The following is a 22,468-nucleotide window of genomic DNA, read 5'->3' on the forward strand; positions in this document are numbered from 1 at the left end:
TAAACCTGTCAACAAAATCTATGGAATCAAAGAGACAACGGCAGCATGGATGCGAATTTGGCTGTGTGATCGGAAGCACAGAGTAGTGATGAATGGTTGTTTCTCAGACTGGGGGAAAGGTATAACCAAGATGTTGCGTTAGGACGCCAGCTTTTCTTGATATATTAAGAATAATTGCTTATTGTTACAAGTAGGCTTCAAGTGAAGTTACTGCAAAAAGCCCCTAGTCGCCACATTCCGGCGCCTGTTCGGGGAGGCCGATATGGGAATTGAACCCGCGCTGCCTCCTTGTTCTGCATTACAAGCCAGCTGTTTAGCCCACTGTGCATAAACTCGGGTGTATGGGGCACAACTTCAAACTTTGCAGTTGACACAAAACCTGGAAGTATTGTGAACTGTGAGGACATTGGATTTAGAAGAATGAGAGGTGGCCTTATGGACGGCACGGTAGCACAGTGGTTAGCACTGCTGCCTGCGGCGCTGAGGACCCGGGTTCAATCCTGGCCCCGGGTCACTGTCCGTGTTGAGTCTGCATATTCTCCCTGCGTCTGCCTGGGTCTCAAACCCCACAAACTCAAAGCTTTGCAGGTTAGGTGGATTGGTCACGCTAAATTGCATCTTAAATTTGAAAAAAAGAATTGGATATTCTGAATTTAAAAAAGAAATCAAGGGCTCTGGGGGTATGGCAGGAAAGTGGAGTTGAGGATTATCATATCAGATCAGCATTGATCTTATTGCATGGTGGAGCAGACTTGATGGGCCAAATGGCCTACTTCGGCTCCTGCATTTTATTGGCTTCTAATCTTTAGTGATTGTCATAGACAGACTGGTGGAATGGGCATATACATGGCGGATGAAATTTTATTCAAAGAAGTGTGAAACAATTAATCTTGGTCAGAAGAAAGAGGGGGAAGAGAATATAAAACAAATGGAGAGTTTGAAAGGAGGGCAGGAGCACAGGAATCTGAAGGTATATGCATAGAAATGTTTGAAAACGGCTGAGGAAAAGGCATCCTGGATCCTGGGATTTTTAATTCGAGGCCTAGAAACCATAAAAACAAGGAAGATGTTTACAAGGAAGAGTTATGTACAGACCTCCTAACAGTGGTCAGGACCAGGGGCGCAACATGTACCGGGAAATAGAAAAGGCATGTCAGAAAGGCAAGGTCACGGTGATCATGGGGGACTTCAATATGCAGGTGGATTGGGTAAATAACGTAGCCAGTGGATCCAAAGAAAAGGAATTCATGGAATGCTTACAAGATGGCTTTTTGGAGCAGCTTGTCATGGAGCCCACAAGGGAGCAGGCTATTCTGGACCTAGTGCTATGTAATGAACCAGACTTTATAAAAGATCTTAAAGTAAGGGAACACTTAGGAAGCAGCGATCATAATATGGTTGAGTTCAGTCTGCAGTTTGAAAGAGAGAAGGCAAAATCGGATGTAATGGTGTTACAGTTAAATAAAGGTAATTACGAGGGCATGAGAGAGGAACTGGCGAAAATCGACTGGAAGCAGACCCTAGTGGGGAAGACAGCAGAGCAAAAACGGCAGGAGTTTGTATGCATAATTGAGGACACTGTACAGAGGTTCATCCCCAAGAAAAGAAAGATTATCCGGGGAGGGATTAGACAGCCATGGCTGACAAAGGAGGTCAGGAAATGTAGCAAAGAAAAAGAGAGATCCTATAAAGTGGCCAAAAGCACTGGGAAATCAGAAGATTGGGAAGGCTACAAAAACAAACAGAGGTTAACAAAGAGACAAATAAGGAAGGAGAAGATCAAATATGAAGGCAGGCTAGCCAGTAATATAAGAAATGATAGTAAAAGTTTCTTTCAATACATAAGAAACAAACGACAGGCCAAAGTAGACATTGGGCCAATTCAAACTGATTCCGGAAGGCTAGTGATGGGAGACGAGGAAATGGCTGGAGAACTTAATAAGTACTTTGCGTCTGTCTTCACAGTGGAAGACATGAGTAATATCCCAAAAATTATAGAGGGTCAGGGGGCTGAGTTGAGTATGGTTGCCATTACAAAAGAGATGGTGCTAAAAAAGCTAAAAGGTCTTAAAATTGACAAATCTCCTGGCCCCGATGGGCTACACCCTAGAGTTCTGAGGGAGGTGGCTGAAGAAATAGCGGAAGCGTTGGTTGAGATCTTTCAAAAATCACTGGAGTCAGGGAAAGTCCCGAACGATTGGAAGATCGCTGTTGTAACCCCCTTGTTCAAGAAAGGATCAAGACAAAAGATGGAAAATTATAGGCCAATTAGCCTAACCTCGGTTGTTGGTAAAATTCTAGAATCGATCGTTAAGGATGAGATTTCTAAATTCTTGGAAGAGCAGGGTCGGATTAGAACAAGTCAACATGGATTTAGTAAGGGGAGGTCATGCCTGACGAACCTGTTAGAATTCTTTGAGGAGGTGACAAGTAGGTTAGACCAGGGAAACCCAGTGGATGTGGTCTATCTGGATTTCCAAAAGGCCTTTGATCAGGTGCCACACAGGAGGCTGCTGAGTAAGGTGAGGGCCCATGGTGTTCGAGGTGAGCTACTGGCATGGGTTGAGGATTGGCTGTCTGACAGAAGGCAGAGAGTTGGGATAAAAGGTTCTTTTTCGGAATGGCAGCCGGTGACCAGCGGTGTCCCACAGGGTTCAGTGTTGGGGCCGCAGCTGTTCACCATATATATTAATGATCTGGATGAAGGGACTGGGGGCATTCTAGCAAAGTTTGCCGATGATACGAAGTTAGGTGGTCAGGCAGGTAGTGCTGAGGAAGTGGGGAGGCTGCAGAAGGATCTAGACAGTTTGGGAGAGTGGTGCAGGAAATGGCTGATGCAATTCCACGTGAGAAAATGTGAGGTCTTGCACTTTGGAAAAAAGAATCCAAGCATAGACTACTTTCTAAATGGTGAGAAAATTCATAATGCCAAAGTACAAAGGGATCTGGGAGTGCTAGTCGAGGATTCCCTAAAGGTAAACATGCAGGTTGAATCTGTGATTAAGAAAGCGAATGCAATGTTGTCATTTATCTCAAGAGGGTTGGAATATAAAAGCAGCGATGTGCTACTGAGCCTTTATAAGGCTCTGGTTAGGCCCCATTTGGAGTACTGTGTCCAGTTTTGGGCCCCACATCTCAGGAAGGACATACTGGCACTGGAGCGTGTCCAGCGGAGATTCACACGGATGATCCCTGGAATGGTGGGTCTAACATATGATGAACGGCTGAGGATCCTGGGATTGTATTCATTGGAGTTTAGAAGGTTAAGGGGAGATCTAATAGAAACTTACAAGATAATACATGGCTTAGAAAGGGTGGACGCAAAGAAACTGTTTCCGTTAGGCGAGGAGACGAGGACCCGTGGGCACAGCCTTAGAATTAGAGGGGGTAAATTCAGAACAGAAATGCGGAGACATTTCTTCAGCCAGAGAGTGGTAGGCCTGTGGAATTCATTGCCGCGGAGTGCAGTGGAGGCCGGGACGCTAAATGGCTTCAAGGCAGAGATAGATAAATTCTTGATGTCGCGAGGAATTAAGGGCTACGGGGAGAATGCTGGTAGGTGGAGTTGAAATGCCCATCAGCCATGATTGAATGGCGGAGTGGACTCGATGGGCCGAATGGCCTTACTTCCACTCCTATGTCTTATGGTCTTATGTGGGGCGTGATTTAACGGAAAAATTTGAAGTGTCACTTTGGGCACGATTGGCTGGGTGTTTCTCAATGGCTGCGATGGCAAGATCGCAGTTAGTGCCGAAAATGAGCCCCCACCAGCTTCTCTCCATTACTGGCTGTCTCGCTGTCTGATTTTCCAGACTCGCACCTCAGTGTCTTGCCGCCAACAAGGGGGAGTTTACGTGCTCCCTCAGCAGACCCTCCCTCTCAGCAGACAAGCATGGCAGCGCGCAACTGGCTCCTCGCTTGGGGATGTTGGCCTGGACAGGCTGCTCGGTGCTGTGAATGATAAATATCCTGTTCTCCCGAGGGGTTCGGAGGGTCAGCAGCAGGGCCTCTAGTACTGCCTGAGGGGTGAGTGGCAGCGGCTGTCAGTGCGAGTGTCAGCATGATCGGGTGGACCAGCATCCAATGCCGGAGGAGGACAAACGCCATCCACCGAGCTGCAAAGATAAGTTGGCACCTCTCTCTCCTGGCATCATTCCCGCCTGCCACCCGTCAAATCCCTGGCACCCACCAGCACAACTCCTTCATGTCCAGTTGTGGTTCTCACACATTCAACCTGCTACAAACCCCTCTGAACCATCAAGCACACAGCTCACAAAGCCCTCTCTTTGTCCCCGCAAGAGAGAATAGCCCATAATAAGCGGAAAAGACTGGTTGTAAGCTGACGGACAAAGCCTCGTCTCCGCATCAGTCACTGGCCTCCGCACTGGCATCATTATGCAGGACCTAAGTGGGTACCCCTTTCCCCCAAAAGCCAACCTGTCATCCTGGGGTGGTCCTTGAAGATGCTTGGGATCCCTCAAGTGATCTAGGATGTAGCTGTCATGCACGCTCCCTGGGAAGCGTGCTTACATGTGTATGACCCGGAGGTGGTGGTTGCACACATTAACATTCAGGGAGTGAAACCCGTTGGGTTAATGAAGGGCACACCCTGATGCCTCTGTGCATGCAAGATGATATGCATGCCACCCTGGACTAGGGCATCCTGGCGATAACGGAGTATCCTGCAGCCTGGGTGGGCTTGGTCCAACTCAAATTTGATATAGTCAGCTGCTCGGGCAAACAAGGCATGCGTGACCTCACGGATGTACTTGTGGGCTGTAACTTGTGAAATGCGAGTTTGATTGAAATGCGATGCAATAATCATTGTCTGAGACATGGCATGTGTACGCATGAAAATCCACTTGACAACAGAACGGCCTACTTCTGTGCTTTAACCATTCTATCAATGACCTTTCCCAAGTTTTGCCACCCTTTTTTTCAAAACTGTAACACCAACCCCATCTTCAGAAAACGCCCCCACTTGCCCTGTCGTTGCGCCATCTGTCATCTCCCCAAAGTTCTTCAAAGCACTGTCACCTGACAAATCCATGAATTAATTTCCGCAAGCTCACTATCATTTCCTTGCTGACCAATACTGGCTCGCCATTGTTTGATGCATCGAATTTACAATTTTTATCTCTGCTTTGAATCACTTTGTAGCCGTGCCCAGCTCCCCCTGTACTTGCAAAAGCTCACGCATGCATATGCATGCACCGCACACGCACCATGCATATGCATGCACACCCACAATTTCTCTGACCCCACCCTCTTGTGTATCTCTCTCCTGGAGATTAAAGGATTTTGGATTGTACTCTTGTTGTTGTTGATCCACGAGAACTTACCTCTTATTCGTTGCCCAACACTCTCCCTAACAGGAGACTCCTTTTTTCTGGAACATTCTCTTAAATGAACACACCCGTCCAAGAATTTCCGGTACGCAAGTCAGAAATGGTGCACACAATCAGCAGTCAGTTAGCAGTGCATTTCCAATTTGCAACTTTGAAATAATCTCATGGAATTTACCATGATCTTGTTGAAGCCTTTGACAGTTTACCGTGGCTTCCCCCCCCCCCCCCCCCTCCCTCCCTACCATGCACAAAATCAGCCTTGTGGGCGGCCAGACTGCTGTCTGGTTGATCCCTCCCCAGTACACGTTCTGATTTACTTTGCAACACAAGAGTTATGCCTCTTTGAAAAACAGTTCAATTTTCAGTGCGCACACGTCGAGCATAAATCACATCCTTGTTACTCTTGTACATAATTTATACTCGGGCTTTTGTTTTGTTACTATAACAGGCCAATAATGCAGGCTTCAGGTCTCTGGGGGGAATGCAATAAACGGTTAGTAAATGATAAATACTTGCTCACTTCAAACAACAGTATTTTTATTCCTTCACCTCGGTTGTCCCTCTCTGCACAAGTGGGGGGAAATTCTTCGCCTTGCGCCGCTGCAAATGCGAACCGCGGTGGGTCGGAGAATTGGGTGCCCTTCCAAAATTGAAGTGTGTGCCCAGCGCCGATTCAGGCACCATGTTCCAGTTCCTTGCTGGTGGCGCTAACCAGGCTTGCGCCCTGCGATGGCATTCAAAACCGCCATTTGCGTGCATTTAAAAGTGATTGGGGGGGGGGGGGGGGGTGATACGCTGTATGCTCCGCCCTCTGTTATGCACTGCTCCTCTCAGGCGGATGTCTCGCGGGTGTGAATTGCGACAAGTATTTACAAAATGAACTAGGTGCCATGGCTGCGGAGCCGGAGGGGGAGGCTCGCTTGGGGAGGGGTGGCCTGTGACCCTCTGTTAAATCACTTTTAAATGCACGGGCCGGGCAGCACGGTGGCGCAGTGGGTTAGCACTGCTGCCTCATGGCGCCGAGGTCCCGGGTTCGACCCCGGCTCTGGGTCACTGTCCATGTGGAGTTTGCACATTCTCCCCGTATTTGCGTGGGTTTCCCCCCCCCCCCCCCCCCCCCCCCCCCCCCCAACAACCCAAAAATGTGCAGGGTAGGTGGATTGGCCACGCTAAATTGCCCTTTAATTGGAAAAAATGAATTGGGTACTCTAAATTCAATTTTTTTAAAAATTAAATGCACGGGCAGTAGAGGGTAGTTCGTGACTTGGTGTCAGGTCCATGGACTTGGGGTCTCCTCCTTGGGTTTGGGTGGCCTGGCTCCGACCGCCATTGCTGCAGTCTGTCTTTTAAAGGCACCCCTTTGGTGCTACTTACAAACTTGTGGCTCCTCAGCACTGCTGAGTGCTGCCTGTGTCCTTTAAATGCCCAGAAGGCCTCTATCATCTGGCAGCCCACCCAGGCCTCCCCTCTGGACACCCTCGTACCTCACCCTCTGCCCTCGTACCCCAGATGTGTCATCAAGGGCCAAGCTCAATCAGGAGCCCGCAGGTGTTGGCATTCCTCAGAAGCGCTGCCCCATTGCAGAGGATCAGCAGAGCACACCCCAACCAGAGGATGCCTGCACCATTGCCTACGGAACCTCCCTGGTCTCTGCCCCTCTCAGGGATCCCACCCCTCCGGATCACAAGCTGTCCCCTCCTGGTGAGACTGGCAGCTCTGTCTGCCTCTGCCACCACTTCCCAGGTGCTGTTCAGGAGGGCAGGCTTGGGTCTGCGGCCCACACTGGGGAAGAGGGTGTCATTCCGCTCCTCACTGGAATGGAATTGTGGGTCCACGTCTGACTCCCGACATTGGGGAGCACGTCTTCTCCGAGCCATCTTGGTGTTTGCAGTGAATGTGCGGTAAGTTGAGGGCTTAAAAACAGCTCCAGCTGCCAGCTGGTGCTAACTCCAGCCCAAGAGGTTAGAACTCTCACTGGGCCGGGAAGTGGTTGGAATTTGCGCCAGCAAAGTGTTGGCCCGTTAGCGTGTCCTGAATTGCTCGACAAATAACGCCCCCTATGGGCAAGTGAATTGCACGCAATTCAGTCCCGGCGCCAACACTTATTCTCCCAAATGGAGAATTTTGCCAGATATCTTCTCCTGCTGTGGTCTAGCCCTCCAGTTCCTGGTCCAAGTACCCAGCCTTCACCTGCTAGCTGTGATGGTGAATATTAGCCGGTTAAAGGCTCATGGAAGGCCTCACATAGCCAAGACCAAGCTTTGCCTCTTCTAATCACGTATGTGCACATTCAAGATAGGAATTGACTTGGGTGGCATTCGGGTGCAGAAGCCCCAGAACTTCCTTTCCTCCCCTCCGCCATTGCTACCCCAAGCCGATACTAAGAACAATTGCAGCAACTGAGGTTAACTAACTCAGCAGGAACCAAGAGTTGAGCCTCAGGACTGTCATTTTGAGGGCTGTGCCATTGCTTACCAGGCTACTGGGGGGAAACTCTCAACCGCTGTAGCCGCAGGCGTTTAACACGCTAGAAATGAAGGCTAAAGAATCCCTTCAACGAAGCAATCTCTATTCGACTTTGGATTTCGAAGTCTCTTGATCTCTGATGTGAATCCTGTTTGAGGTGTGTATTTTTCTAATCTGCGCTGCGCAGCAAGGCATTATACACTTCGTTTTTTTTAATCTTAAAGGGACATCTTCATGCCTGTAATTAAATATCTGTGCATAAGTCACATGGAAAGATTTGCCCAACTGAATTAACTTTATTTTAATCCCTCACTCTGAAGTGTCTGGGCGTACCACCAAAGGTATCATGAGTACTTGGGGCTTTGAACCGTTTTTGGATATCCTGTGAAAGGCGCTACATAAATGCACGTTCTTTCTTCTGCTCACACTTTCGTTGGTCGAATATTATCAAGGGTGACGTTCAGCGTGTACACAGCCCAGATGACAATAGATAGTGGCTAATTATTGATGAAGAGGACAGAGCAAGAATTCAGCAGTTACATTTCACAAATTGCTCTGTTTGGTATCCTTGAACTTATTCTGTTCGCAGCATAAACACACAAAAGATTGCCTTCTCTCACTGTCGGTGAGTATAGCTAAGTCATTCAGTGGGAGTTGCACAGCCTATTTTATATGGTTATTGCTTTCCCAGCTGAGAAGAATGACATGCAGTTGTAACTCTTTGTGCGATGGGTAGATATGAACTTGGGCATGCTCCCAGTAGTGGGAGTGAATATTGACCAGTAATCTTGGATTAAATCCCCCTCCCTTCCTCGCTCAAGAATGGGCAGACTAACAACAGTTTCCCCAACATTTCTGGCTGAGATCCAGAAACTCAACACAGACATCAAATGTTCTTTTAATAAAAGCCCAGAGGTGACTAGTTCCATATAAGGGCCACCGTAACTGCTTTGTCCTTGAAAATATCAAGAAGCCTTCAAGTGACATTGCCTTTGGATTCCAATCAAAGGGAAAGTGCTTTAATCTAATCTCCTGTTACTTCTTGTGGTATTTTCCTAGAGTGGGTGTGTCGCACTTTTTTCCCACTGACTTATCTCCCATAGGGAATGAGCCGGACTAGTACCAGAAAATAAGCCCTTGACAAACGGGTCCTGTGGAAAGCACAAAGCCAAATAAAGGCAGACATTGTTAAAATCCCATCAGGCCCATGTGTCTGTCAAAAACGTCTAAAGTGCATCAGCCACCTGCAGTAACAAAGAAGTGCACTTGAAAAGTGACTTTCATGAGCTCAAGGAATCTTAAAGTGCTCCACAGTCAATCAAGTTACTTTTGAAGTGTCGTGTTGTACTGTGGGAAACAGGGCAGCGCGGTGGCGCAATGGGTTAGCCCTGTTGCCTCACGGCGTCGAGGTCCCAGGTTCGAATCCCGGCTCCGGGTCACTGTCTGTGTGGAATTTGCACGTTCTCCCCGTGTTTGCGTGGGTTTCGCCCCCACAACCCAAACATATGCAGGGTAGGTGTAATGGCTACGCTAAATTGCCCCTTAATTGGAAAACATGAATTGGGTACTCTAAATTTAGAAAAATAAAAAATAATGTGGGAAACCGCAGCCATTTTTCACACAGCAAGGACCCAAAAGCAGCAATGAAGTCACGACCAGGCAATGTTTTGGTGACATTGGTTGAGGGACAAGTGTCAGCCTGGCTGGTAAACTTAAAAAATGCTAGTCCTTTTATTTTAAGATAAGTTTAGAGTACCCAATTCTTTTTTTCCAATGAAGGGGCTAAGTTGCCAATCCACCTACCCTGCACATCTTTTGGGTTTGTGGGGGTGAGACCCTCGCAGACATGGGGAGAAGAGTCCACACGAAAAGCAATGTTGGATTAAGGTATCAGAGATGTTAGGAATCCTTTCGCATGACCTTTCTGTCAAGTCTCCATGTGGCTCCACCCAGGCAGTAACGAAGCTGTTGCGTCCATTAATCAAGGGTTTAGTGTTTGGATTTTTCAGTATTCAAAGCTGCATTTCCGAGAAATATGTTTGGTGGCTGCATGGATTTAAAGGCTTTCGACACAGTGAATACCAGTGAAAAATTCAGGAAATAAATAAAACTTGACAGTAATGGATTGGCATTTGTTCATTATCTTTTCAAGCCATCGCTATGTCCAAATACATACCACTGCAATTGTATGTTTTGAACATTTGAATGTTTTTCCTGCTGCCAATTATTTATGAAGTTGTCTTGTTGCTCACCTGGGGAAAGAGAATGGGCCATACAGATCACTTTCTGGTGACTGTTGGCCCAAGTGTTCCGCAAGCAGGTGACGGTCGTCTGGAACAAACCCCCTGAGGGGGCGGTGGAGGCATGTTCGATCGAGTTATTCAAAGGGGAATTGGATTGCTTTCTGAAAAAGAATGAATGTGCAAGGTTATGGGGAATAAGGCAGGGGAGTGGGATTAGTTACAATGCTTTTTCAGAGCGTCAGTGCAGACTCGATGGGCCAAATGGCCTCCTTCAGCGTTGTAAAGATTCTGTGATTCAGTGCACTGGCTTCAAAAACCCCGGGCAGGTGTGAATGATGGCAGGTAAGAGTAGGAATTTTCTGTGCCGTCTTTTGCATGTGAAGGCCAATTAGGTATTTGCGAAACTGAACCAATGTTCAAGACAGCACATGCTTGGGGGATGATCGGGGATGGGGGTGGGAGAGGTGGGGGAAGGATGCAGAAAGTTAGACAAGGAATAGTGTTTCAAAGAGCGGCCGATGGTTAATTATAGAGTGTCAGAGCGCCTCAGTGATTAAAATCATTATTATTGATAGCTCTAATGGCTGCCGCTGTACCAGCTTTGGATAATAAAACATTCACATTGGAGGAATATCAGCAGTGTAGTCTTCACTTCACATTAACATCAAGAATTAGAACCACCAGAGTGGCGGCTTGTGGCGCAGTGGTTAGCACTGGGACTGGGGTGCTGAGGACCTGGGTTCGAATCCCGGCCCTGGGTCACTGACCATGTGGAGAGTGCACGTTCTCCCCGTGTTTACGTGGGTTTCACCCCCCCAACCCAAAGATGTGCTGGTTAGGTGGATTGGCCACGTTAAATTGCCCCTTAATTGGAAAAGAAAAATAATTGGCTACTCTAAACTTTAAAAAAAAGTTTTAAAAAACGAATTAGAACCATGTCCATCACTCCTCCCCATGGGGATGCTTTCGTGTCCTCCCCAATTCAGCAAACTATCGGAGCAGAATGTCTCCCAGTATTCACATGTTGGTAGAATCCACATTGGTGTAAACAAAAACCTGCCAGCTCAACCCCATTGCTTCCTGACCGTTACACTTTGCACTCGGTGCTGTCTCACACCCCACATTGCCACTTCACCTTGGATGCTCCATAAAAATAAACCTAAATCTGTAGCAACACCTGGGAGTTCTGTGGGGGGGGGGGGGGGGGGGGGGGGGGGGGGGGGGGGGGGGGAAGCTTCTTGGAGACATCAACGGGAAGCATGTTACTTTTAAAAATTCCTATTCAGGATGTGCATGTCGCAGGCAAGACCAGAATTTATTGTTCATCGCTGTTTGTTACGACTGGGTGACTTGCTCGGCCACTTCGGAGGCAGTGAATTAAGTCAGTCACAATTTTGTGCGACGGGAGTCACAAACAGGCCATTTGTGGCTATCATGCTGAGAGGTGCTACGGCTGGGGGATGGGGCGTTTGCATTCAAGGGGTACCAAGCACTCTGTCATAACACAAGTTACATCTCCTCTGTCCGAACCATAGCGATCATTGATGGGGGGCAGTGGTACAGTGGAATTGTTGCTGGATTACACCCGGGGTAATGCTCCGGGGACCCGGGTTCGAATCCCACCACAGCAGATGGTGAAATTTTAATTCAATAAAAATCTGGAATTAAAAGTCTAGTCACAGTGACAGGGCGGCGCTGCTTAGCGTTACTGCCTGTGCCGCTGAGGATCCAGGTTCGATCCCATCCCCGGGTCACTGGCTGTGTGAAGTTTGCACATTCTCCTCTTGCCTGCGTGAGTCTCACCCCCACAATCCCAAGATGTGCAGGGTAGATAGATTGGCCCCTTTATTGGAAACAAATAATTGGGTACTCTAAATTTTAAAAAAGTCTTAACAATTTGTCGATTCTCGTATAAACCCATCTGGTTCACTAACATCGTTTAGCGTTATGGAATCTGTCGTCTTTACCTGGCCTGACTATGATGTGACTCCAGATCCACAGCAATGTGGTTGACTCTTAAAATGCCCTCCGGTATGGGCAATAAATGCTGGCCCAACCAGCGACACCCATATCCCATGAACAAATTTGTTTTTAAATCCCTTTCACCCAAAAAAGTACGACATGTATTTTTACCCCATCTCTTATTTCAATTTCAATTAACGCCTATTTTAGAAAATGTTTTGTGCTCAATATGGGCTCAAACTCAGAGGATACTTGCAAATCACAATTGTCACTTGAGTCGAGGCTGAATTTGAACCCAGGTGCCAGAGGTCAAAGATCAGCATCTAACAACCCCGCATTACACAGCCCCTTACCTTATTATATGTTTCCATAAGTTTATATGTGATCTTCCTAAGCTTTGGGAAAGAAATCCAGAAGGGGTTTTCCAACTCTTCCCGCGAGCAGGGTCTTCCAGTCCTGTCCTGGTGCCAGGGAGCAGTGCCCAAGGGAAGTGCCGGGGACAGTGCTGGAAAGGTGGGAGGAGGGGGGGGGGGGAAAGAGAGAGTCTTCAGTTTGGTTGGGTGGGTGTCCCCAGGTCCCGTGTGAGGAGGGGATACTGTGTGGTGGTCGGTGTTGTGCGTGGATGACGGTCTCTGTCTCCCTGGGGTGGGGATCTTTTAAAAATATTTTTTTAAGATCAGGATGCCCTTTGGGGCAGCACGGTGGCACAGTGGTAAGCACTACAGCCTCACGGCGCAGAGGACCCGGGTTCGATCCCGGCATCCTTTTCTGCTGAGTCGATGCTGCCCGCTCTGTAGGTCTGGCATGACGGCTTGAGACACATCTCCAGCATTTTGTTTTTACTGAGTGTTAGAAAATATGGTGACAAAAGCTTGGGGGGGGGGGGGGGGGGGGGGAGATTTGCCTGCAATCTTGAAGTGATGGAATTATAATGAACATGCAGCCTTTGGCGTTGTGTGTGAGAGATGTATGAAAGGAGAAAAGGAGTATGTGTATGACAGTTAAACAGTCAGTTCTCGCCAACTGGTTTGTGTAGACTTGTATATGTTAAATCTTGGAAGTTTGTGCAGTATTTTGACAGTGTTCCATTTATCATTGAACTTCCAGACAAGAATTTGAAATCTTTGCATGTCACCGGCCAGCTGGGAATATTGACACTTAGCAAATACAGAGCAAATTTGGTATGCTGAATTCCCGTTGTAGATTGTAAAAGCCTGACAACAGCTGGGAAGTGGAGAGGGTGATAAATGCCTTCAGAAAAGATGTGGAACGTTGACTTCCTGTCTACGGATGATGTCATCAGGGGAAAAGAAGGAGATCAGGGAGTGGAAGAGGCAAAGGAAAGATCCTTAGGGTCTCGCGAGATAACGGTGCGAGTCCAAGAATAGATGCTATTACTGCAGAAGGTCGGGCTGGTAAGAGTGGAAACCAAACGGAGCTGTCCCAACACTCGCTCCTGCGGAAACTATTTTCCATTGGAACACAACGGCAGAAAGAAAGTCAAATATAGGGAACAAAATTTCCTCCCACAGTCCAAAGATGTGCAGGTTAGGTGGATTCGCTATGATAAATTGCCCTTCGTGTCCACAAGGGTTAGGTGGGATTACGGGGATAGGGCGGAGATGTGGCCTCAAGTAGGGTGCTCTTTCCAAGGGCCGGTGCAGACTCGATGGGCCGAATGGCCTCCTTCTGCACTGTACATTATATGATTCTATGAAATCTTGCGCACAGAATTCTCAAGTCACAATGGTCACGGTGAATGGTAGCTGCCTTCATAGGTTTGGATTATATTTGGATCTATTGTCGCGTGTACCGTGATACAGTGAAAAATATTGTTCTGCGTACAGTCCAGACAGATCGTTCCATTCATGAAAAACTAGGACATATGATAAATACACAATGTACAGGCATAGACATCGGGTGAAGCATACAGAATATAGTGCTACTCAGTGGAGAAGATGCATAGAGAGATCAGTTCAGTCCATTCATGAGTCTGGTACAGAGAGAAAGAAGTTGATTTTGAACCTGTTAACAAATCTCCATTTCAGTCCAACAGGACACAATAATTTGTATTTAATCCTGGGATGGAGGAGTAGGTGATTGACAATGGGTTGTATTTCATCTTGGGATGGAGGAGTGAGCATCATAGAATCCCTACAGTGCAGAAGCAGGCCGATCGGCCCACCGAGTCTGCAACAGCCCTCTGAAAGAGCACCCGACCGTGGCTCACTCCCATGCAAATCCATAACTCCACCTAACTAAGGGGAAATTTAGCCTGGCCAGTGTACCTAACCTGCACATCTTTGGACTGTGGGAGGAAACCGAAGCACCCGGAGGAAGCCCACGCAGACACGGGGAGAACGTGCAGACTCCACACAGGCAGAGACCCAAGGTCGGAATCAAACTGGTCTGTGGCGCTGTGAAGCAGCGGTGCTAACCACTGTGCCATCCCATAGATAGATTATATGGGCTCTGTTTAGTCCTGCCATGGATAGTATGTGAATGATATGGGTTGTACAAAGTTATGTGTAATTGTGACTTTGCAATAATTTTACTTCTTTCCATCTTTTAAACCTTCCAAGTAAAGTTTGCACTCCAGCTTTGCAAAGCGACATTACAACAGTATTTAAGTAGACGTATGAAGCAAACATTGCCTATTCATGCTCCCCAATGCTGGTTCTTTAGAACATAGAACATTACAGCGCAGTACAGGCCCTTCGGCCTTCGATGTTGCGCCGACCTGTGAAACCCCTCTAAAGCCCATCTACACTATTCCCTTATCGTCCATATGTCTATCTATTGACCATTTGAATGCTCTTCGTGTTGGCGAGTCCACTACTGTTGCAGGCAGGGCATTCCATGCCCCTACTACTCTCTGAGTAAAGAACCTACCTCTGACATCTGTCCTATATCTATCTCCCCTCAATTTAAAGCTATGTCCCCTCATGCTAGACATCACCATCCGAGGAAAAAGGCTCTCACTGTCCACCCTATCTAATCCTCTGATCATCTTGTATGCCTCAATTAAGTCACCTCTTAACCTTCTTCTCTCTGACGAAAACAGCCTTAAGTCCCTCAGCCTTTCCTCATAAGATCTTCCCTCCATACCAGGCAACATCCTGGTAAATCTCCTCTGCACCCTTTCCAATGCTTCCACATCCTTCCTATAATGCGGCGACCAGAACTGCACGCAATACTCCAAATGCGGCCGCACCAGAGTTTTGTACAACTGCAACATGACCTCATGGCTCCGAAATTCAAACCCCTACCAATAAAAGCTAACACACCGTACGCCTTCTTAACAACCCTCTCAACCTGCATGGCAACTTTCAGGGATCTATGTACATGGACACCGAGATCTCTCTGCTCATCCACACTACCAAGAATCTTACCATTAGCCCAGTACTCTGTCTTCCTGTTATTCCTTCCAAAATGAATCACCTCACACTTTTCTGCATTAAACTCCATTTGCCACCTGTCAGCTCAGCTCTGCAGCTTATCTATGTCCCTCTGTAACTTGTAACATCCTTCCACATTGTCCACAACTCCACCGACTTTAGTGTCATCTGCAAATTTACTCACCCATCCTTCTACGCCCTCCTCCAGGTCATTTATAAAAATGACAAACGGCAGTGGCCCCCAAAACAGATCCTTGTGGTACACCACTAGTAACTGGACTCCAGTCTGAACATTTCCCATCAACCACCACCCTTTGTCTTCTTCCAGCTAGCCAATTTCTGATCCAAACAGCTAAATCACCCTGAATCCCATGCCTCCGTATTTTCTGCAATAGCCTACCGTGGGGAACCTTATCAAACGCTTTACTGAAATCCATATACACCACATCAACTGCTTTACCCTCATCCACCTGTTTGGTCACCTTCTCAAAGAACTCAATAAGGTTTGTGAGGCACGACCTACCCTTCACAAAACCATGTTTTTTTTAATAAATGTTTTTTATTGGGTTTTTGAACAAGGTATATTTACTGTTATGTACACAGGATAAGAAACATATATATATACATATATATATATATATATATATACATACACATATATAGAAGAGAAGGGCACACCCAAACATACCAAAGAAAAGAAAATAGTACATAGTAAAAAAAAAACAATAAAAAATAAATAGAATAACTGGTAGGGTATTGTGCACCAGCTCAACTGCAGCAACTCTGTACACCTGGCAAAATTATTTACAACACGTAAGTAGGCGACTGTTTGGGGGTGTGGGGGGGGGGGGGGGGGGGGGGGGGGGGGGGGGGGTGTGGGGGGAAGAATTGGGGAGGCAAATATACATTCGGGTGCCGGAGAGATAATTACAGTGGGCGATACTCGGCTGTCTTTCGTGTTGTTGTTGCTTGCTTCTCCTGGATGGATCTCGCTGCGGTCTCCCGCTCTCCTCCGCTTCTGCCGTTCCTTCCGTCTTTATTCTCCTCGTTCCCTGCTCCTGGAGATGCCATTTGGGTGGTGCTGCTGACCTCCAGTCAAACAGGATTCTACGGCGGGCGATCAGGGAGGCAAAGGTAAGGGTGTCCGCCCTCCTCCCCAGGAATAGATCTGGCTGGTCCGAGATCCTGAAGACCGCCACTTTCGGGCATGGCTCCACCCTCACCCAACACCACTTTGGACATTGCCCCAAAGAAGGCTGTCCAGTACTCCACAAGTCTGGGGCAAGACCAGAACATGTGGGCGTGGTTCACAAAACCATGTTGACTATCTCTAATCAAATTATTCCTTTCCAGTTGATTATTCATCCTATCTCTTATAAACCTTTCCAATACTTTGCCCACAATAGAAGTAAGACTCACTGGTCTATAGTTAACGGGGTTGTCTCTACTCCCCTTCCTGAACAAGGGGACAACATTTGCTATCCTCCAGTCTTCTGGCACTATACCTGTAGACAAAGATGACTTGAAGATCAAAGCCAAAGGCTCAGCAATCTCCTCCCTAGCTTCCCAGAGAATCCTAGGATAGATCCCATCCGGACCAGGGGACTTATCTATTTTAACACTTTCCAGAATCGCTAACACCTCCTCCTTATGAACCTCAAGCCTTTCTAGACTTTGCCAGTCCAGCTGGCGTAGATTAGACTAAGTCCCTTACTTGCGGGACCTGATGGCGCGGGCGGGCTCCGGGGTCCTGAGGGGGGTGCGGGGCGAACTGGCCCCGGGGGGTGCCCCCACGGTGGCCTGGCCCGCGATCGGGGCCCACCGATCCGCAGGTGGGCTTGTGCCATGGGGGCACTCTTTTCCTACGCGTCAGCCGTGTCAGCCTCCGCGATGGCCGACGCGTAGGTGAACCCCCCCCCCCCCGCGCATGCGCGGGGATGACGTCAGCAGTCGCTGACGGTCCCGCGCATGTGCGGGCTCGCGCTGGCTGGCGGAGTCCCTTTGGCACCGGCTGGTGTGGCACCAAATGCTTTCCATGCCAGTTGGCGGGGCGCAAACCACTGCGGCGTCGGCCCGCCCCAAAGGTGCGGAATCCTCCGCACCTTCAGGTGCTAGGCTGGCGCCGGAGTAGTTTGTGCCCCGCCGGCCAGCGTGGAAGGCCTTTGGCGCCATGCCAGCCGGGGCTGAGGGGACTCCGCCGGCCATCGCGGTTGCTGACGTCATCCCCGCGCATCCGCAGAGCGGTTTCACCTACGCGTTGGCAATTGTGGAGGCTGACACGGCCGACGAGTAGGAAAAGAGTGCCCCCATGGCACAGGCCCGTCTGCAGATCGGTTGGCCCCGATCGCGGGCCAGGCCACAGTGGGGGCACCCCCCGGGCCCAGTCCGGCCTGTGCCCCCGCCCCCCCCCCCCGGAGCCCACCCGCGCCGCCAGGTCCGGGACCTAGTATAATCTACGCCGGTAGGACTGGCAAAGAACCAGCGGGACTTCGGGGCAATCGTGGACCGGAGAATCAACGGAGGGGCCGCCGACTGGCATGGTGCAATTCCCGCCCTCGCCGAATCTCCCATGCCGGAGAATTCGGTGGACGGCGGGGCGGGATTCACGCTGCCCCCTCGGCGATTCTCCGACCCGGCGCGGGGGGGGGGGGGGGGCGGGGAGAATCCCGCCCATTTAATTTTAATAAAATGTCCCAAGGCACTTTGAGAAGCACTCAACCACACAAGGAGATATTAGGGCAGATCACCTAAAGCTTTGTGTTTTTTTTTTTTCTCTTTTTTTAAAAATTTCGATTAGCCAATTATTTTTTCCAATTAAGGGGCAATTTTAGCCAATTAAGGGGCAATTTTTGCGTGGCCAATCCACCTACTCTGCACTTTTTTTGGGGTTGTGGGGGCGAAACGCACGCAAACACGGGGAGAATGTGCAAACTCCACACGGACAGTGACCCAGAGCCGGGATCGAACCTGGGACCTCAGCGCCGTGAGGCGGTTGTGCTAACCACTAGGCCACTGTGCTGCCATCTAAAGCTTTGTTAAAGAGGTAGATTCTAAGGATGGCCTTAAAGGAGGAAAGAGAGCGTGTGAGAGAGCAAATTCCTGACCTTCAGGCCCATGTCACTGAAGGTATGACTACCAATGTTGGGAGAATTAAATTCTGATTAGTGTAAGAGGCCAGTTAAAACTGCACAGTCTACCAGTGCGAATCTTCCTGCTGTTTGTCAAAGTAGGACCCGGAGGAAACCAGAGCACCCGGAGGAAACCCACGCAGACACGGGGAGAATGTGCAGACTCCACACAGACAGTGACCCAAGCCGTGAATCGAACCTGGGGCCCTGGAGCTGTGAAGCAACAGTGCTACCCACTGTGCTACCGTGAATATATTTTGTAACTTGATGAAATGGCTGGAAAGCAAGACATAAGTTATAGTCCAGTAGATATAGCTACATTTGTTTTGGTTTGTGATAGTGTCTGAAGAACTTGATTAGTCTGATTATTCTTTCACTCCCGGTTGCATTCCATTCCAGGTCAATGCTGATGCCTCCACGATCTGCTTTATTATCTCCTCGGCATAATGCTCGTATTGCCTGTGTTGTTTCAATATTATACCTGTACTTGATGTGCTGCGTAATAAATGTCAGATACTGAATGAGTTGCCCACCCCCTTTTATTCCTGCGCAGTCTCTGGTCCGTTCCTGGTAGTCGGGTTAAAACAAAATTCAAGTTAACAGCAATGGGGATCAATCTGGGCGGCGTGTTCCCAAATTTTGAAGCTGACACAACTGCAGGAAGGATTACATTTCATAAATGGCTGGGAAACTCATGGGGCATCCTGTGCTCCCACCCAGCAGACTACACCCCTGTCTGCACCACAGAATTGGGCCGCATGGCAAAGTTGGCTCCGGAATTTCAAAAACGCAACGTGAAAATTATAGTTCTCTCAATTGACAGTGTTCAGGATCACCGTGGATGGACCAAGGATATCAATGCATACATCGGGGCATCGAGTGTTGAAAACCTGCCATTCCCCATCATTGCCGATGAAAAGAGAGAACCGGCCGTTCAACTGGGGATGCTTGACCCTTGCGAAAGGAACAAGGAGGGCCGACCACTGACTGCTCGTGCTGTGTTTGTTATTGGCCCTGACAAGACACTGAAGTTGTCCATCCTCTACCCAGCCACCACTGGGAGGAACTTTGATGAAATTCTCAGAGTTATTGATTCCCTGCAGTTGACAGCTTGCAAGAAGGTGGCCACACCAGTGGACTGGAAGGCTGGTGGAGTTTGCATGGTCCTTCCCAATATTTTTGAAGAAGACGCAAAAAAAACTCTTCCCGAAGGGACTTCAAATGAAGGAGCTTCCTTCCTCCAAAAAGTACTTGCGCTTCTCGCCTCACCCGTGAAGCACGTCAACAGACTCTTCACATCTACATGAAATGCCACACTACTTCCCCTTCGTGCCTGTTCTTGCTTCAAAAGTTACTGAAGGTGGGCAAACAAGAATCACATTCTAATGACGATTGCCTTTTTTTGTGATGGGTTTTCTCAATGTAACGTTCAATGTAACCTTTCTACAATAAAATCATTTGCAGGAAGAAATAAAAAGATACTGAAAGGGTTGACACCCTCATTTCATATTTGCACCCCGCTTGGCCTTGCGGACCTGGGGGAGATTTTTTTTTTACTATGGGTTGGGTTTCAGCTGGTGTAGTTCAGAGGTCCAACAATTCTTCAGTGCAGGGGACAGAAATAGCACAAACATTGCTCAGGAGGCAAACTAAACCTTGACCAATGCAATCTTGTCTACGATGAGGAAATTGTTTTGACACTAAACAGTGGCAAATCGAGAAACTAAATGAAGAAGACCGGAGGGGAACTTTGGATTTGCGTTTTCATTCTTCCTTAGCAGGGCTGGTCACTTTGCTTTAATTTATTTGCAAGTTGAATTGACAAGGAAGTTGCACGTTTTCAAACTCACCCAACCTGCCGCTTCACTTAACACTTGCATCTTTCTTATTCATGATTCAGTTTTCCTCCCCTTTTACACACTCCATCCCAATTGATTTATTTGGTGATGGCTAAGTCTAGATCTATTTATAGAGTCCCTAAAGCTATCCACAATGTCAGCTGTAGCCCAGCTGGTAGCACTCTTCCTCTGAACCCAAATGTTGTGAGTTCAAGTTCCGTTGAAGAGATTTGAGTGCAGAACCTGGTCTGGTACGCCAGTGCCAGTGACGAGCAGGTGGTGCACTGTCGGAGGTGCTCCCTTTCGGCTGAGATCTTAATCTGAAGCCATGACTTCCTTCTTGGCTGGATGGATAAGTCCTACGGCAATATATTGGAAAAAAGCCGAAGAGTTCTTCCAGGCCAATGTAGTATTCATCCCTTGGCCAACATCACGAAAACAGATCGTTATTGCATTGCAACACCAAAATTGCCTGTCTTGTTTCCTGCATTGGATGCCGTAGTGATAATCGTTAGTGGCCTAGTAATCCAGAGACCCAGGAAAATGCCCGGGGGATCTGGGTTTGAATCCCATCGAAATTTCAATTCAACAAAAATCTGGAATTGGAAGTCTGATGATGACCACCAAACCATTGTCAGTTGCCTTAAACATCTATCTGGTTCACTAATGTCCTTCAAGGAAGGAAATTTGCCAACTTTACCTGCCTGGCCTACATGTGACTCCAGATCCACAGTGATGTGGTTGACTCTTAAATGTCCCCAGAAATGGGCTATCATGCTATTTGGTTCAAGGGCAGTTAGAGATGGGCAATTAATACTGGACCAGCCAGCAACACCAACATCCTATGAATAAACGGGAAAACAATTACAACAGTGACTACGCTGTGTTCTATTTCTATGTTTGTTGAATATAAACTTATCCGTCTCACACAGGACTGGGAAACCAAAAATGCATTTAGTTCACTTGAAAATAGAGTACAATAGTATAAAGTACTGTACTATAAAGATTCAACAGCTATTGTTAACAGGAAAGTACAGCAGTGGTCTATTCTGCTTCACACCACATGCTGCTAGTTAAACTGAAAGTTCCTCTGGATAATATACCGGTCACATGGGTTATGTCCTGGCGACTTAATCATTAGCACAGTCTCTCTTAAAGGTGATATCACAATACGCTCAAAGTACTTCATTAGCTGTAAAGCACTTTGGAGCACCCTGAGGTCTCAAAAGGTACCAAATAAATACAAATCATTTTTTTCTTTTTACCCCATTTACTGTTGCTGCACTCCATGCCCTCTCAAGCTGACAATGAAATGCAAACATTGCCAGTATAAAGGAAGACTTGGGTTTTCGATAGCTTGCCATATCATGTTTCTCAGAAACTCTAACACTTGAACCAGTCAATAGTTTTTTTTTAAAACGTACCTATTCTAGTGCAAAATAAGTAATTGTTTCTTTCCGTCCCACTCGCCCTCTGTATTGGAGATGTTGCAGAAATGCCTGCAGCAGATACTTGAAACCACTGTGAAGTTATTGGCACAACGCCATCTGAGCGTGTATAGTGCCTCCGTGATTCATTGTGGTTGGAAGGTGCTCATTTGATTTCTATCAAACTTCTTTCATCTGTCAACAAAATGAATTATAGGCAAATAAACCTAGTGATGTCATCTGTTCACACTCTGACCTTCAATGCAATGGGAAGGATGCAATACACATGAAGTGTTTTATGACACTTTCCACAACTGCCGAAGCACTTTTGCGGCCAATGAAGTACTTTTGAAGTATAATCACTTTAATGTAGGAAATATGACAGCCAAGCTGTGTGCAGCAAACTCGAGCAAACAGCAATGTGATAATGGCCAGATATTCTGCATTCTGTGATGTTGATTGAGGGATAAATATTGTCCAAGACATCGGGGAGAACAACCCCTGTTCGGCTTTGAATTAGTGCCATGGAATCTTTTATGACCACCTGAAACTTGGTTTAATGTATCCTTTGAAAGACAACGGGTGCTATTCATTGGCCTCTTCGCGCCCGACATGTGCTGGGATGAGGTTGTTAAATCTCACGAGAGGCCTCTGGCAA

The 22,468-nt window shown here is 47.7% G+C and overlaps 2 protein-coding genes across 5 annotated transcripts in view; both read left to right on the top strand.

Annotated features, from left to right (window-relative positions):
- The window catches only part of ccdc85ca (coiled-coil domain containing 85C, a), a 238,332-nt gene that overhangs the window by 109,521 nt on the left and 106,343 nt on the right, over positions 1-22,468 (top strand). The gene's annotated exons all lie outside the window — the stretch shown is intronic.
- On the top strand, positions 19,082-19,868 carry LOC119951436 (peroxiredoxin-6-like). The gene is given in 2 exon segments (XM_038774632.1): positions 19,082-19,738; positions 19,740-19,868. Coding segments are annotated over 2 exon segments (669 nt in total). The 5' UTR covers positions 19,082-19,150; the 3' UTR covers positions 19,821-19,868.

The sequence above is a fragment of the Scyliorhinus canicula genome, chromosome 2 (assembly GCF_902713615.1).
Source record: "Scyliorhinus canicula chromosome 2, sScyCan1.1, whole genome shotgun sequence".
NCBI lineage: Eukaryota > Metazoa > Chordata > Chondrichthyes > Carcharhiniformes > Scyliorhinidae > Scyliorhinus > Scyliorhinus canicula.